The 17834-nt window shown below is 39.3% G+C and overlaps 1 protein-coding gene across 1 annotated transcript in view; it reads right to left on the minus strand.

The window, feature by feature from the left end:
* Window positions 1–5188: 5188 nt before the first annotated feature.
* The window catches only part of UBN2 (ubinuclein 2), an 83118-nt gene continuing 70472 nt past the window's right edge, over window positions 5189–17834 (minus strand). Inside the window, 2 exon segments of the mRNA XM_017880398.1 lie at window positions 5189–5822; window positions 14805–15621. Of these exon segments, the coding sequence (XP_017735887.1) occupies window positions 15572–15621 (50 nt within the window). The 3' untranslated portion in view covers window positions 5189–5822; window positions 14805–15571.

Genomic DNA, 17834 nt, shown 5'->3' on the forward strand with positions numbered 1-17834 from the left:
TAGATCCCTACATGACACAATATACAAAGGTGGATGCCAGATGGATTGTAAATGAAAATGTGAAGGCAAAACTATAACGCTCATAGGAGAAAATTCTGGAGGATATCTTTGTGGTGTAGGACTAGGGAAATATTTCATGAGTCAACTGTCCCAAACACAAACATAAGACAAAAAGTAGGTTAATTAAAAAGTAAAGATTTCTGTTCAATAAAGGATGTCACAGACAAAGTTAAAAGACAGGTAACAGACAAAAGTAACGGACACATCTAAAACTGGTAAGAGATTAATATCCACAAGACACCAAAATGCAATTGCACAATGAGCAAAGATCAGCACCCAACTGACAGAAGGGAAGACTATCACCTTGTTTTTGGTAATAAGGAATTGAACATAACCTAGTTATCCACTGTGAGGGGAACAGGTGTGTATAACGTGGTGCGTGCACACTAGGGAATCTGTGCAGCAGTAAGAAGCAACACCCCGAATGGACGCATAGCAACCTGCATGCATGCTAAGTACGAAAACAGGAACATGGCTATCACAAAAATTGTATACATAAACACAATACTACTTACTTTGAAGAATGCCTGCAAAACAAGGGGCGCATATCAAAAAAGTAAGAGTGGAGACTATGGGACAGAGCAGAGTGGGGACTAAGGAAGAGGAGAAACTTAATGGATAATGAAGTGAGGGAATGAGTTCTCGAGCTGACTGATGATGACAATGTGCTATGAATCAAGGCATATGATTGATGCATTACTTTGCATTTGAGTACAAAGTAGAAAATTATCCACAGCACATACTCACATATAGTTTGAAACTACAGCAGGCATTTGACTACAGACAGACAGACTGAGGCTATCATGGACTCCCTGCGGAGCCAGGTCCTTGGAATGGCAGAGCAGACAGAGCTAGATCTTGGTGACACAGAGTCACTCCATGACGCTTTTCAACTAAACCATGTATCTGTAAGACCACTCAGATGAACCAGAAGATTCCCTTGACTTTTTCAGCCAGGGGTTTCTGATACCTGTGATGAAACAATTTTAACTGCTGTCTATCTATGCCTGTACTTTAAGCAATAAATACACCAGATTTTTAAACAACACTATAACTTCACTTCTATACTTTTGGGAAATTAGGGGACCAAGAGGAAGCATACATTTAAGAAGTAAAAAGACAAGAGACAGAATAATAGTAGCCACCATTTATAAGCTCTTATTATGTGCTAGGCACTGTGCTAGGTGCTTTCCATACCTCGTCTCTAATCTGAACAACACACCCATCTCGGGTCCCATCCCTGTGCAGATGAGGAAATGCGCTTGAAAGGGAAAGCGTCTTGTCTAGAGTGACACAGCTTCACAATGGGGTCCTGTGAACCCGTCTGTCTGCTGTCAACCTGTTCTTCACACCACGCCACCCTACTAGAAAAGATGATGGAGAAATGAAGAAGGGACAAACACAGAGACACAGAAGAGGCAAATAAACAGAAGGAGAAAAAGCAAACTATGCCTAGGCACATACGGAGGACCGATGTTTTCTGAAGTAAGGACACTCATGACATGTCAGAGTATGCCTGCCTGAGAAGAGACTGTCATTGCCCTTTGCAAAGTGTATGATCTCACCATTAACCCAGCCCTTACTAAATTCAAAGGCATCTCTTCTGCCTGTTTCCAATTATCAAAAATCTTAAACAAAAGACTGATTTTCTCAAGTATTTCTCAAAGCTTTGTATGTATAGGAAGCAGTGGTACAGATTTCAGACAGACTCAAATCTAGTTAGATCATTTATTGTCCATGGCAAAGCAAACTTTTGACTGTCCATTTGCATTATATACAGATGGCAAATATATAAAGGATATTGTGGTTTACCTCTGATAGTAACCTAATCACCCATCAATAAGTGGTATCACAACTATAGAATACTATGAAGCTGTTCAAAGAACCAGACAGACCTCTATGTACTGTGAAATAACCTCCAAGATTAACTTAAAAATGCTAGATACAGTGTATGTGGATGCTAAGTTTATGTATTTATTTATTTTTGAGACGGAATCTCACTCTGTGGCCCAGACTGGAGTGCAGTAGCACGATCTTGGCTCACCGCAACCTCCGCCTCCCAGGCACAAGCGATTCTCCTGCCTCAGCCTCCTGAGTATCTGGGATTGCAGACATGTGTCACCATGCCCGGCTGATTTTTTTGTATTTTTGGTAGAGATGGGGTTTCACCATGTTGGCCAGGTTAGTTTCAAACTCCTGACCTCAAGTGATCTGCCTCCCTTGGCCTCCCAAAATGCTGGGATTACAGGCATAACCACTGTGCCCAGCTATGTATGCTTTTAACTGGAGAAATTGATAGGTGGTTGCTCTGGGGAAGGAAGATGGGACCGTGGGTAGGAAGATTTGCTTTGCACGCATTATATCCCCATGTACTTTGTACTTTTTTCCCCTACCAAATAGAAACTTTTTTTTTTTTTTTTTTAAAGACACAGGGTCTTGCTCTGTTGCCCAGGATAGATCACTGCAACCTTAACCTCCTGGGCTCGAGTGATCCTCCCACCTCAGTCTCCCAAAGCAAAACACATCTTTATTTTATTTTTTTTTTTGAGACGGAGTCTTGCTCTGTCACCCAGGTTGGAGTGCAGTGGCGTGATCTCGGCTCACTGCAAGCTCTGCTTCCTGGGTTCAAGCGATTCTCTTGCCTCAGCCTCCCCGAGTAGCTGGGACTACAGGTGCCTGCCACCACGCCCAGCTAATTTTTGTATTTTTAGTAGAGATAGGGTTTCACCATGTTGGCCAGGCTGGTCTTGATCTCCTGACCTCAAGTGATCCGCTCGCCTCTGCCTCCCAAAGTGCTGGGATTACAGGCGTGAGCCACTGCGCCCGGCCAACACATCTTTATTTTCAATCAAGCAGTTTATTGTATTTTCCCTCCAAGCCAAATCCAGTGTCAGGATCTACTAAGGTCTGAGTGGAAGAAATATATTCCTTCCTTTCCCCTTCTTCCAGTGATGAGACAGGGAGAGGCCCCTTCCCATTTCTTTCTCCCTCTTTTCAACCAAAAAGTCACCTATTTGTTACACAAAACAATACTCACGTTATCCATGTTCATAGAAAATATATTTAAGTAAAAGGAAAAATAAGAAAAAGTACTGATACCACCACTCTACATTTTGGGGTGTATGTTCTTTTGTATATTTTCTAATGCATTATGTACACACACATGTATTTATACTTACAATCACCCAGATTGGAGGGCAGTGGCGCAATCTTGGCTTACTGCAACCTCCGCCTCCTGGGTTCAAGCGATTCTTGTGTCTCAGCCTCCTGAATAGCTGGGATTACAAGCGTGCGCCACCATGCCTGGCTAATTTTGTATTTTTAGTAGAAGACGGGGTTTCTCCATGTTGGTCAGGCTGATCTCGAACTCCCAACCTCAGGTGATCCACCCGCCTTGGCCACCTTTTAAAATTTAATGTTAGGCCGGGCGCGGTGGCTCAAGCCTGTAATCCCAGCACTTTGGGAGGCCAAGACAGGCGGATCACGAGGTCAGGAGATCGAGACCATCCTGGCTAACACGGTGAAACCCCGTCTCTACTAAAAAATACAAAGAAAACTAGCCGGGCAAGGTGGCGGGCGCCTGTAGTCCCAGCTACTCTGGAGGCTGAGGCAAGAGAATAGCATAAACCCGGGAGGCGGAGCTTGCAGTGAGCTGAGAACCGGCCACTGCACTCCAGCCCAGGTGACAGAGCGAGACTCCGTCTCAAAAAAAAAAAAAAAAAAAAAAAAAAAAAAAAAAAAATTTAATGTTAATTGGAATTACATTAAAAAAGTGTCCCATGCCAAATACTCTTGGTAGAAATATAAGTTTTTTTAAAAAATTTGTTTAACAATGACACCTTTATATGTTTACATTTACAAGATGGTGAAAACATGGTTAAGTACAGTTCAATTACATAACCACAGGATTTTCTAGTTTTGTCAAAAATCATCTTGAGGAGTACTGCTGACAAGAACACACTTTTGCAAAACTGTTCTTAAATGATAAAGGCACTTACAGTCCCCCTCATCCCCTAATGTATGAGGTCTATGCCTTTTGAATTTCTTAGTTCTTTTCATCTTCATGACAACACACTGAAAATACACTTAAAAGGAAAAAATAAAAAGCACTCATACCATCACTCTATATTTTGGGGTGTATGTCCTTTTGGTATTTTTTCCTACAACCCCATTTCAGCAATAACCTTTTTGATATTTTCTATGCAGATCACACATACACTTAAAAATAATGAATTATCCACTTTCTCTGGCAAGTTGCTTTCTCTCTCTTCATCCTTCTCCCACCCCTTACCTGAATTTCTTTTTTTTTGTTGAGACGGAGTCTCACTTTGTCACCAGGTTGGAGCGCAGTGGCGCGATCTCGGCTCACTGCAACCTCTGACTCCCTGGTTCAAGCGATTCTCCTGCCTCAGCCTCCCAAGTAGCTGGGATTACAGGCACATGCCACCACGCCCAGCTAATTTTTGTATTTTCAGTAGAGACGGGGTTGCATCATGTTGGCCAGGATGGTCTCAATCTCCTGACCTCATGATCCGCCCGCCTCTGCCTCCGAAAGTGCTGGGATTACAGGCGTGAGCCACTGCGCCCAGCCTCTTACCTGAATTTCTAAGGTTGAATTATTTTTGTATGATTCCCCCATCTACATTTCAAGTCCTGACCACAGTAGCATCATCAAATATACACATACCCTATTACCCAAAAAACCTAGAGTGAGTCACAATCAAGGACTCCCACACTCTGCCTTCCTGTGCTTGTCCAAACATGCCCCTCCCAGCAGATGATCTACCTTCCTGATTTGGCCAAATTCCACCAATTCTTGGAGGCCCACCTCAAATGCCATCTATCGCACTGAGTCTTCCTAGATTACTCCAGTCCCATTTCTTCCCCACTGTGAACTCAAATGTCAGGTGGCAACAGACCACACCTTTGTGACAAATTTTGAACCATTATCTTTTAACTTATCATGTGACTGCAAATTGTGAGTATACTGGGAGGCAGGAGACTGTGTCCTTTACTTCTTGTACCCTGTAAGCCTAGCACAGTGTGATATGGGCAGGAGATACTCCCCCAGAGCTCACAGTGTTTTGTTAGAACCCAAGGTAACTCAATAACACAACAGACACGAGGGTAGTATGTACATTCCTCTTTATTTAATACAACAACAAACACGTAACATATACAAAAAGAAAAAACACTCATTAAAAGGCCCTGTCACAAAGGATAGACAGGAAACACCTACACTGAATCAAATAAGGCTCTTGCTTCAAAAACAGGGGTTTGCTAGCTACACCTGGAATATGAGCAAGGCTGTTGCAAAAAAATTAAAAAACAAAACAAAACAAAAAAACCCACAAAAATCCCTGCACTGAAGGAGTATATTCATGGGAGTAATTTACTAAATTCACTGGTCCATATTTAGGAATGTTTATGCCCTCTCACATATCCAAAATTCATCAGGGTTTTATGAAATGTGTGATTTTGGTTAAAAAAATTTACCTGTCCTTCTTTTTTCTTAGGAAGGAGTGATAAGAGCTTTCTAAAAACTAGAGACAAGCAAACCACCCAAAGTTTGAAATGTTTTACCATTAAAGTTCAAAGGGCACGTAGAACTGAGAATGCAAAGGCAAGATGGCAGTGGGAAGAAGAACGTGACTTCTGCGTCATTTCCTGGTAGCTAGCGTTTAATTAACCAAATGGAAATACCTCGGCTCAGTGCAGGGTTCAGTAGCAGCAGTTTGTCCATATTCCTGCTCCGATTTGAGCTGGAAATTAAACAAGCACCAGTTCATCTCAAAAGAGCCTTATACAAACACACACACACACATACCCACACCCATTCACATGTCATCACCACCCCCTTTTATTTAAATTTATTATTATTATTTTTTTACTAAAATACAAAAAAGGGAGACAGGTATATTTACAAAAATCCATGGCTGGTACAGTACATAATTTTTAAGACACACTAAATGCTACAATCTTTCAGGTCCTGAGATTATTACAAATATCAACTCAAAGCTTGTGTTCAGGTCCAGTTTTTAAAGGAGGAAAAAAAAATCCCAAAATATTAAGTCACACACTTATTTGAAATACAGTATATCCCTTCAAGTTAGCAAAAACACACCTCCATATAAGCAAATGCAATACAGTAATTAGTGCCTTTCACCTAGAGGACCATCAACTCTTTAGGCTCCTTCGAGATTGGTTTTGAAACATGTTGGCACCTATGTCAGGTGTGGAGGTGGCTAATGTATGAGGAAGATGTAACTGGAGGGAAGTTCCTCTGCAGAGTGAACATTCACTGTATAAACACATCCTGTTTTTCCTTGGGCTACCAAACAAGTCTTTCCCTTATCAAAATTCACACCATAAGGGTTAGAAGTATGTGCTCACCCAGACTAAAAATCAGAATCATTATTTCCAATCAGTTACAGCAAATAGGCCTGGAGTTCTGTAATCATTTTTACAACTGCAAATAAACTTTCTTGCTTGTAAGAAAAGAGAGAAAACACCCATCACTTAGTTACCTTGGTAGATTTGGATTAATATATTATGGGGGGCACAAAACTGTCACCAGCTGGAGATTTATTTTCTTAAGTTTGAGGGTGTTTAACAAATGAAATGTAAGGGCAAGCCCCAGATTTACATACTCTCTGAAAGACCAATTTGGTATTTTTGATACCTTCTAAAATAAAGTAAGTTTTCAGTGACAACCAACAAAAGGGCAGTGCAAAGCTTGAATCTTTTCTCTGGAGGCTTGCCATGGATCACAGGAAATTATTTGTAGGTTGGGAACCTACCTCTAATGGGGAAGGGCCCATTGATTATCTGAAGGTCTCAGAAGGTATATGTAATTAATTACAAAGGCATAGCCAAGACTCAAAAATAGGTGACCAAAGTTGGCCAACTTTCCAATTAACTATGTAAAACAGTAATACTTCTGTCAACTGAGAATAAGTTCTTTTTAATTCCTTTAGACACTATTGGGGTAACCCTTGGTAATTTTGCAGGTACAGTAAAGAAAACCCAATTTTCTGACAGAGAGCACACTAACCCTACAAACAGGAGGGATAAGCAGAAAAGCAGGAAAGCTTATTATGGCTGCAAGCACAGCGAACACAAGATAGCTAAGAGCTGACAACTGATGGGCAGGCTGTCACACAGAAACACATGTCAACTGGCTGGTCTTGGTTGATACACCTAAATGTGCTTTGAGGGCAGATGGTGTTGTTAACTTCAAAAACAGAAGTATTTCCATGTTATCTTGGGTAATAGTCATCTTGCTTATATTTATTAGGTTTTCATTAGTGTTCTATTATAAAATATTTAAAACAGATTTACAATAAAATCATTCTATTATTATTAGCAAAGTGGGAACAAATAATGTATAGAAAATTTTGTGAGGAACAAACATAAAATTTGATTCATATGGCCTGTTTGCAAAAGTAGGCTTATTTCAGGGGGAGTATGAAAATAAGCAAGGCAGACTGTTATGAGAAACAGCTCCTAATAAAGATCTCCATCTCTTTAGAATAACCTTGAAAAAGTAACAAGAGGAAGTCATGAAATGCCACATTATACAGCAGAAAAATCTATTTTTTAATACAAAGGAGAAGAGGAAAAAAAAAAAAAACCCTCTAGTCCCAGTGATGACCACTGATGACTGTAAGTCCCAGATACAGAGACCCTAATAATACTACTGCGATTCTGAAAAGCATTCCTGACTTAACAGTTTGGAAAAGTGTCGGACGTTTAAGTACTAACCCACTATGAAATGGAGATACACAGGAAAGACAGAGAAGTAGAACTATTACAATATGAGGAAATTAAAGATCACAAGTAGCTACTTTCAAGCAAGTGGTACTTTGAGAGTCTATGAGAAAAATACAATTTAATATCACATTATTCAAAGGCAGTCTGATGAAAATCCTAAGAGAGTCCCTGCCTGAGTCCTCTGCTGGGATGTAAACAGTCTTCTAAAGCAGGCCTGCACAGGGTTTTACTTTTCAGTTCTATGGGCACACAGGATAGGTTGCCAGAGTGAGTGAGAAGAGGATGTAAAAGACAATTTAACCTTTCCTCCCCAGACTCCTAATATACAACTCATATTCTAGAGTAGCAATATGATTAAGAGCTCTGAATAAAGAATGAAGACCAAAGGAAACCAAGAAAGAAGAATTCAACATTAATATTCAAAGCTATTTTTAATTAGAGTTTGACCACCCATTCAGCTCTATAAACCTGAACATTGTGTCATATAATCTAAAACTCTCAGAATTGAACACTGGGATGATTTTATCATTAACAACCCAAAGACATTCCACAATACTAACTACAGCTTTGCACCAGTGAAAGGATCTGTAGATAGTTTTTGAATGCAGAGTTCACATTTTAGGATAGATGAACACACAAAGTATCTCTATTTTATGCTTCTGTTAATTTTCCCTAGAGGAACAAACACACATTCAACAAAAACCCTTATGCCTTATTTCTTTGGGTCTTAACATTTGTTATCTGAGAATGGAAAAGACAGGGAAATGTGAAAAAAAAAGGAGTATGTTTGTCTGCATAGTTGATATTTAGAGGCTACTAACTAAGGCCTTATCTGGAAAAGCAACAAAACCCAAAAAGTCACACACCCACCCCCCCCCCCATCATTAGAGATTCAATGGACCTTAGCCAATTCTGGAAATTAACCAGATGCTTTGTCTGCTTGGACCTGGTGCTTTCTACTGACTCACTTGAACCTGATATAATTGGTTCCTCATCCCCCACATTCTCCTTTCCTGACCCTGAATATGTGCTACAATTTAAATTTACACACACACTCCAACAATCATTGCTCAGCATTTAGCCCCAACTAAAACTGCAGCATCCATTTTTTTTTCCTGTTGTTACTATTTTCAACGATAATGGGAAAATTCTATGTAGTAGTACTACTTAATATGCAGGGATGGAAGGTGGGATAAAATGATCTTCGTCTCTTCCTGGGAGCTGGGAGAAACATGTTTCCTTCTACCCTGACCTTCCCCACCCCGACCCAGTTAGAAAGTGAATCCTGCCTTCCGTCTCCCATTTTCTCACAACCTGAGCAGCTGATGGCTCCACCTCTTTCACGGGTTGAAGAAGCATGAATTACAAAGGTGCAATGGCTACAAGAGTACCCAGCTGGCTGTGTGTAGTGTTCACCTCTTCAGTGCAGAGCTGGATACACCTACAGTTAATGGAATTAGTGTACACAATCTCTGATTTGCAAGAATGAGGAGACATCTTACTCATTCTTAGAAAGTTAAAAAGCTTAGCTATCCGTCCCCAAACAAGCAATAAAAGGAAATTAGACTAAGAGGATGGGAAAGTGAGGCAGTTAAAATTTCCAGGATCATTTATCAACTCCAACAACCAAGCATCATAACTTTATCTAACTTTAGCTCCATAACCTTGACAAAAATCACAGTAACACCGTAAAGGGCTAAAAAAAAAAAAACAACAACAAACACTACTTAAACTTAGTGTTATCCCTCTCCCTTGTTAACCTGAAACTAAACATTTTATCCCACTTCAAAGATGTTTAAATAACAAATACGTATCTAAATTAAAATTCCAGTGATTTTTTAATTTAAAAATCATAGGGTGCTTTTATACTTATTATAAGGAAAACATTTTTTAGCCTCTGCAGGAAGATGATAATACTATTTTAATTACATAGGACATTTTACAAAAACTCAAAATATTTTTGAAATAGTAAAGTCTCTGATATCCCTGGGAGGTAGGTGAATATGATTATACCCAATTGTCTAATGGGTAATCTGAGGCACGAAGGTTAAACGATATTCCCCCTAGACATAGTCATTCAAGAATAACACTTGTGAATTCCAACTGCCTGTCAAGTTTTACTATCAGGTAACACTACCAGGAGCTTCTGCTTTTTCCTTTTAAGCCACTAGTCTCTTCTTTCCAATTAGAATGTATTGAAAAGGGGGCACTTACTAGGTATATTAGTACTGGGTTTGAGGGATGGTTCAACTTGGTCTCCCTTAACATGTCTATTTGTTTTCAACAAGAAATCGATGAATCTCAGATACTGAAAATTATGTTATTTTGCTCAAGGGAGAAATCTAAATAACAATAAAATCAGATTAAGCCAAATGTAATTATCTAGCAAATAAAAAGCAAATGGAAAATCTCGCAAGAATGCTATAGATTATATGAATGTTTTCCTCAGCATCTGAAGTCTTTCTACTTCTGAGTTTATTAACCTTTTAACAGATAGATATGCAGCTATATGATTTCTTCAAAAATCATTTTCCAGAAGAAAATGATACATTTTTAACATTGCAAGTTGCTAACTTCCTTCTAAACTTATTTAGATACCATATCATGGTTCTAACGCTAGCCTTCTCACATGTTTAATCTAGCGCACCTTACCAATGTGACTTGCAAGGTACTCTTGTTATTCCAATACTTTCTCCTGTATTACTTATGCCAAGATTAAAGAGCAAAGAAAAGTGGGTTATATCTAAGAATAGTCAATGATTCACTAAGTTTATTTTACTTGTAGTAACTGACGTGGGTGTGTGTTATTATTGTTAACTTCTACAAGCAGATATTCAAAGGGCAAAGATGGCCTCTTGTGAAAAGATACTTTTCTTTTTTTTTTTTTTTATTTGAGACGGAGTCTTGCTCTGTCGCCCAGGCTGGAGTGCAGTGGCCGGATCTCAGTTCACTGCAACTTCCGCCTCCCGGGTTCACGTCATTCTCCTGCCTCAGCCTCCCGAGTAGCTGGGACTACAGGTGCCTGCCACCACGCCCAGCTAATTTTTTGTATTTTTAGTAAAGACGGGGTTTCACCATATTAGCCAGGATGGTCACGATCTCCTGACATCGTGATCCGCCCGCCTCGGCCCCCTAAAGAGCTGAGATTACAGGTGTGAGCCACCGCGCCAGGCCGAAAAGATACTTTTCTAATCCACCCACTTTAATCAACTAAAAACAATGGAATAAACAAGGCAGAAGTTTTGCAAACATTGAAAGGGGAGTATTTGGAAAGGATGCAATGGTACAGCAGCTCCTAGTTTTATATATATGTAATGTATGTATCTTACATATATATCCATATACATAGAAAGAAAAGGAAGAGGGTTACAGCATGACATGACGTTGGCAAGTGTGAGATTCTTCCTCCTCAATCCCCTGACTTATCAGTCTGTACTTTAAGATAATCTGACAACGGTTTCAAAAGAGGGGAAAAAAGAAAGAAAAAAGGCACTTAACAAAGACAAAGGCCTGAATTGAGCATGTTTTAGAGGAGTAATATAAGCATTTTACCAGAGCTAAGAAATGATTTACAAAGAGTTAAACTTTTCCCCTTAAAATTTTATAAAATAAAATTGCATAACATGTTTGTGATCAGTCATTTATCTACTACTGCATTTTTCTTCCGCTTCATTATTACAAACACAAAAGTCCCCCCAAAAGCAAAAAACAACAATCATACATGCACAACAGAAAGTAAAAGTGCCTCTTTTGAGAACATTAGGTCAGCAGAATTACAGTGCTGAAGTACAGGACAGTTCTCAAGTTTGGCCTGATTATAGATTTTTCTCATTCTTCTATTTCCAACTTTAAAAAAACAAAACAAAAAACAAAAAAGCAAACAGAAATTCCAAACCTAAATAATAAAAACAACATAGGGACCAGTGTGCTTTTATGGTACACTCCTAAAATAAAGTATCCTAATTCTATACATGAGTCAAATTAGAGGACAAAACATCCTAGAAATAAAGAACTGTAAATTAGATTAAAGTCAACCAATACAGGCAAAGTTCATTTTACAAATGTAGCAGCAAATATGATAGATCACTGGAGTTCTAAGAGATGATCCCAAAGGACACAGAGTTCTCATAACCAATGGCAGTTTGAATAACAGTAGAATTTTTGTTTCAGAAAATGTCTTGAACCAAGTATAGGTGGAAAGGGGTGTGGGAGAGGGCAACCAGAGGAGAAAGACTAGATAAGAGGTGCCTGCCCTTTCCAACCCTGGGTAGTAAACAATTTAGATCTGCTTTGGGAAAAAAATATCCTGGGTTAAAAATCATGTCCAATAAGTTGTTTTCAACCAGGTGTCAAACCCACAGTATTCCAACACATATGTGCCCGGTTCTTCCCCTTACCTTCGTGATTCAATAAACCCTATTCAATGTCCATGATATGAAAAATGTAATTTGGGCTAACAACATCCATCAGAGGGGTGGTGGGCACGAAAGAATGCACTATCACCATCTTCTAATTCCCGCAAAGTATCAGAATTTTATGACTACAGATTAGCCTCATTTCCTTTCCCAAAACCTTTTCCTTCAGGCTGTTTTAAAATCATGATTTCATTTACCCTCCAACCTCAAAAGCATATAAGAATTATAATTGACTTATAGTGGAAATTATTGCTTGCATTTATTCTGGATGCTCTGAATGAGCTTGACACTTTGCTCCCAGTCTCCAACTGAGGCTCAGCACAGCTATCTCCGAGGACAACTCTGCTGACTGTTATTGCTTGTGAATACTGAGGATTAACTTGTATGTACAGTAACAGCTTATATATCAGTGAAGGCAATTTAAAATATAAAACAGTTGAAAACAAACAGCTTAATCTTCCTGAATCAAGAATCCCGAGGAGTGGGATATAATCACGTGTGCTAATTATTTTTGCATTTGGATGTTGCTAATGCTCTTCAGAAATACACGTTGCTCTATAGATATCCTTTCCAATGACTCACCGTTTTAAAAAATAACATAATTTGATTTTAAGTGCAAAATACAGTATGAGTCACAAGTCTCTGTGCTAAAAAATAACCAATTTATATGTTTGTTTTAGTAATAAAACGGTAAAGACAGGTGACCATAAAGTATGGGCACCTTTTTCAATGTTATGATCTAGAAAAGAAATAGATTAGTATTTACATGTAGAAACTCTCTGATCATACTTTATCTATACAGAAATACAAGGATGTTTGACTGATTCATACAACATAAAAGAGGGGTCCTGACTGAAATGAATGTAAGTTGTCAGTGCAGATGGGGGTTTAAAGTAGGGATCTGACAGCAGTCCTCAAGGAATCAAGACTAAAGAGAACACAGAAGAATCTCCATATTATATTCTTGGAGCCAAGGGCCTTCAGATATTTTTATTGGTTAGTATAAAATGTTACAGGGAAAAGAACTGATTATCCTGTTCTTTTCTAATGATGACAGTCACCAGGGATCTTCATATGGCATGATTCAGAATTGATGGTTTTAAGAAATTCAAATGATTTTTTGACTCAAACTAGTCATTTATATGAATATGTGTATGTATATATACATACACACATATATACAAGTATTCCGGAAGACAGATTAATATGCACTTCGACTTCTCTTGTGGTATGAGAAGTAAAACAAAGGTTACCTTCCCAAAGGAAAATCTCATCACTTCCCCTAGTATTAAGCAAAGACCTTTTTATTCAATTTTCATAAAAGCAAGAAGTCCACTACATTTAAAAAAACAAAAAAATTGGGCAAGCTTCCCTAACTGAAACCAAGCAAATCTTCATCAAACGTATTGAATTCAAGTCAAACCTCTGCGACATCCTTCCAGTATCCTTCCAAAATATCTACTGGGGTTCATACTATATCCATATTTGTTTTATTGATAAACTAAATTCTTAGAGTCAAGAAATTATATCAGTGATTCCTTTGAAATAATCCTTTCCCTTTACTGTAACAAGTTCTTGGAACTAAAGTTTTCAGTTATTTATTAACTTTTTTTGCTAGGAAGCAAGCCAATGTGACTTTGAAGTCAAAATATAGGCATACAGATCTAAACAGATCTGTGGTTATTTATTCACAGTCCTGTAGGATATCTGGGACTTTTGCGTATAAAAGAAAAAAGGGCCTGGTTAATACTCTTAATTGAGTAATCTAACGGTATAGGGTAATGTGTAATAAACACATATGCAAAAAATGTTGCCACTACCAGTCTATTGTTTTTTTAGGTTAGTGTGTCATTATAAATGGATCAAGCTTATACCATTTAGAGTTTACACCATTCTCTGACACAGTTTGAAAATATAGAGAGAAGCTTAAAAAACTAGAATAATACAGCAAAAAAAAAAAAAAAAAAAAAAAAATCAAATCACAAGGAGAACCATAAATTTTTCCCTTAACATCCTTTGTTGAATATGCTATTTGCATAAGGAAGCTATAATAACTAAGGAGTCTTATTTGCTGCAGATTTACTCACATATCAATACACTGAGTAAATACTAGTAAAGCTTTAGGATCTCAAATGCTCCAAACAATTTCACTACACGGGATACAAGGAATAAAAATACATTGTGATTGTGATCCTAATGTGATTCCTCCCTTTAAAATACCATCTTAAAAATTCGAAAACTATATTCATGCCATTTGAATGACCAATGAAGAAACATAGTGTACACTTCTACCTGTTTATACCAATAGCTAATAATCACCTGAAGGACCACTAGCTAAAAGAACAGAAGGAGAAGTTGTGAAGTTAGATGAATTGGGGAAACTTAAGAGTTTATGTTGCTGCAAGGGCTGATAGCAGCAAAGCAATAACCCTGTAAAGATCCCCATTTCTCAAGAGAAAAATGTGAACACAGTCACATTTTAACATCAAGAATGGAAATAAGAATTAACCAGTCAATACTAGATGCACAAATCACCTGAAGAAAAGAGTTAAGTACCTGCTTCTGAATGGAAGATGAAATTGACCCTTTTACAAAAAGGGGACATCTAGGTTTCATCTCTTAAGAGCAACAGGCTCAACTTCCTGATTTTTAAAAATCTAGATGATTTAATAATATATATCACTGTGCTAAAATAACTTTCCTGAAGGATCTTTAGTCCACTGATTTAGGGGAGTTGCTACACACTGGAGAAGATTCAAGTTTGTTCAGGATTTTTGAGGGTATGGTATTTCTTCAGCTACTGTATATCGGAGATAGAATCACTATTGTTATTATTTTTTGTGGCAAATTTGCTACACAGTCCACTCAAATAGACATGATCGTTATTCCTGACAAACTGGCCTAATTCCAGTTTTTAATGCCTTTTATTAGCAATTATGTCTATTAAGTGTTCAGATCCAACCCCCAGGATGGATGGAGTTTGCCCAAATTCTCTTGACTTCCTTCTTCCTCCCCCGGGAAAAATCAAATTTGTATTTCTGTGGGTTTGACAACTGAGTCTCTTTCAAGTCTATTAATACGGTAACTTTGTCATTCTTTAGAAGAGACCAAAGGTCACTAACTTTGCACAAAAGCATTTCTTCCTCCTGCACCTGGCTTTGCTCAAGTAATGTTTTCTTTTCTTTTTCCTCCTCACCACAGTGCTTGGGACGAGAGAATGTAAACATCGACAGAAACAGCAGCCCTATGACCACATTGTACTTTCCCATCAGGTAGATTCCATCAGTCAACTAAACATTTCGTCTCCTTTGCTTGCTGGGCAGTCACTGAGATTTCCGTGGTAATTTAGAGTCCCCTTTACTTTGGCCTCCATCTGAGAAAAAGAGATATTAAATTGGTATGGGTCCATATGTTTAAAAAAACCAGGTAAGAAAACAAAGCAAAAGAACAATTAACTTTTATCTTTTGTGGATGACATCTCGGAAAAGATATAACTTTTAATATCTTGCATGCCATATAGCATTATAGATGTTGATAAAACATCATGGAGATAAAAACTCAAGAAAAATGATCCTCTTCTCTCAAATGACTGTGGTTTTCAGTGTTCTATAAATACCATTTCAATAAGTTTTTATTATTTACGTCCCCACCAATTGTGTCAAATGCTGTAAGAGGGTTATAAAGGAACCAGAAGACACAATTCCCACCTCAGAGGGACCCACTACATCTTTCAATTCCTTTAGAAGACAGGTCAACTTCACTTTTTTTTGTAAGTGAAATAAAATTTCAAGCCAGGACACAGCATTTCATAATTCCTGACTGTGTAAACAAACATAGCAAACTTTTAATCTGTAGTGAAAAACATTCAGCTGAGTCTGTGTGCTCATTCTAACCTAGCTTTAAGTGACAGAAAAGTCTGCTAATGGGACAATGCTCTTTCTTTTCCTTTTCTTTTTTTTTTTTTTGAGACGGAGTCTCACTGTCGCCCAGGCTGGAGTGCAGTGGCCGGATATCAGCTCACTGAAAGCTCCGCCTCCCGGGTGCACGCCATTCTCCTGCCTCAGCCTCCTGAGTAGCTGGGACTACAGGCGCCCGCCACGTCGCCCGGCTAGTTTTTTGTATTTTTTAGTAGAGACGGGGTTTCACCGTGTTAGCCAGGATGGTCTCGATCTCCTGACCTCGTGATCCGCCCGTCTCGGCCTCCCAAAGTGCTGGGATTACAGGCTTGAGCCACTGCGCCCGGCCTTCTTTCTTTTCTTTTTTTTTGAGACGGAGTCTTAGTCTGTTGCTCAGGCTGGAGTACAATGGCGCGATCTGGGCTCACTGCAACCTCTGCCTCCCAGATTCAAGCAATTCTCCTATCTCAGCCTCCCGAGTAGTTGGGATTACAGGTGCGCACCACCACGCCTGGCTAATTTTTGTACTTTTAGTAGAGACGGGGTTTCACCATATTAGTCAGGCTGGTCTCAAACTCCTGACCTCATGATCCACTCACCTCGGCCTCCCAAAGTACTGGGATTACAGGCGTGAGCCACCACGCCCGGCTGTTTCTTTTTTAAAGAGAGAGTCTTGCTATGTTTTTCCAGGCTGGAGTGCAGTGGCTATGCACAGATGTGATCATAGCACACCACAGCCTCAAATTCCTGGGCTCAAGCGACCCTCCTGCCTTAGCCTTCTAAGTAGTGGGACTACTGCTGTGTGCCAGCTCAAAATAATTTCTATTTTTACACACTGCTGTTTAAATGCTTGCAGAAAAAATGTTGATTGTTGCATTTAATCCTCAACTAAATTACCTACAAAAACTGGCCAGGAGGAGAGGAAAGGGGGATACCAGGGCAAGGGTAGGGCCCCATGACCTGGAGAGCCAACAGAATATGGAGAAAGTCTCCAACAGGTCATGGCCTTAGCAAGAAAAATGAGGCCTCAAAGACAACCCAGGTCTGACAGCAAAGGACAGGGAAAGGAAACCTTTTATTCTGAGGGAAGAGGCATGAATGGCAGAAATACACAGGTGAAAAGGAACAAATTTGATCAGGGTTTGGCAAACTACAGCCCATAGGCCAAATCTGGTTCCCTGCTTGCTTTTGTATGTAAAGTTTTATTTACAGTCATACTCATTTGTTTAAATACTCCTTATGGTTGTTTTTCACTACAATGGTCAGTTGAGTAGTGGCAACAGAGACCATATGGACTGCAAAGACTAAGATATTTACTATTTGGCCCTTTACAGAAAAAATTTTTTTTTTTTTTTGAGACGGAGTTTCGCTCTGTGGCCCAGGCTGGAGTGCAGTGGCCAGATCTCAGCTCACTGCAAGCTCTGCCTCCCAGGTTTACGCCATTCTCCTGCCTCAGCCTCCCGTGTAGCTGGGACTACAGGTGCCCGCCACCTCGCCCGGCTAGTTTTTTGTATTTTTTTATTTTTTTATTTTTTTGAGGCGGAGTCTCGCTCTGTCACCCGGGCTGGAGTGCAGTGGCCGGATCTCAGCTCACTGCAAGCTCCGCCTCCCGGGTTTACGCCATTCTCCTGCCTCAGCCTCCCGAGTAGCTGGGACTACAGGCGCCCGCCACCTCGCCCGGCTAGTTTTT

This window comes from Rhinopithecus bieti, unplaced genomic scaffold, assembly GCF_001698545.2.
Source record: "Rhinopithecus bieti isolate Rb0 unplaced genomic scaffold, ASM169854v2 scaffold_11401, whole genome shotgun sequence".
NCBI classification, from domain to species: Eukaryota; Metazoa; Chordata; class Mammalia; order Primates; family Cercopithecidae; genus Rhinopithecus; species Rhinopithecus bieti.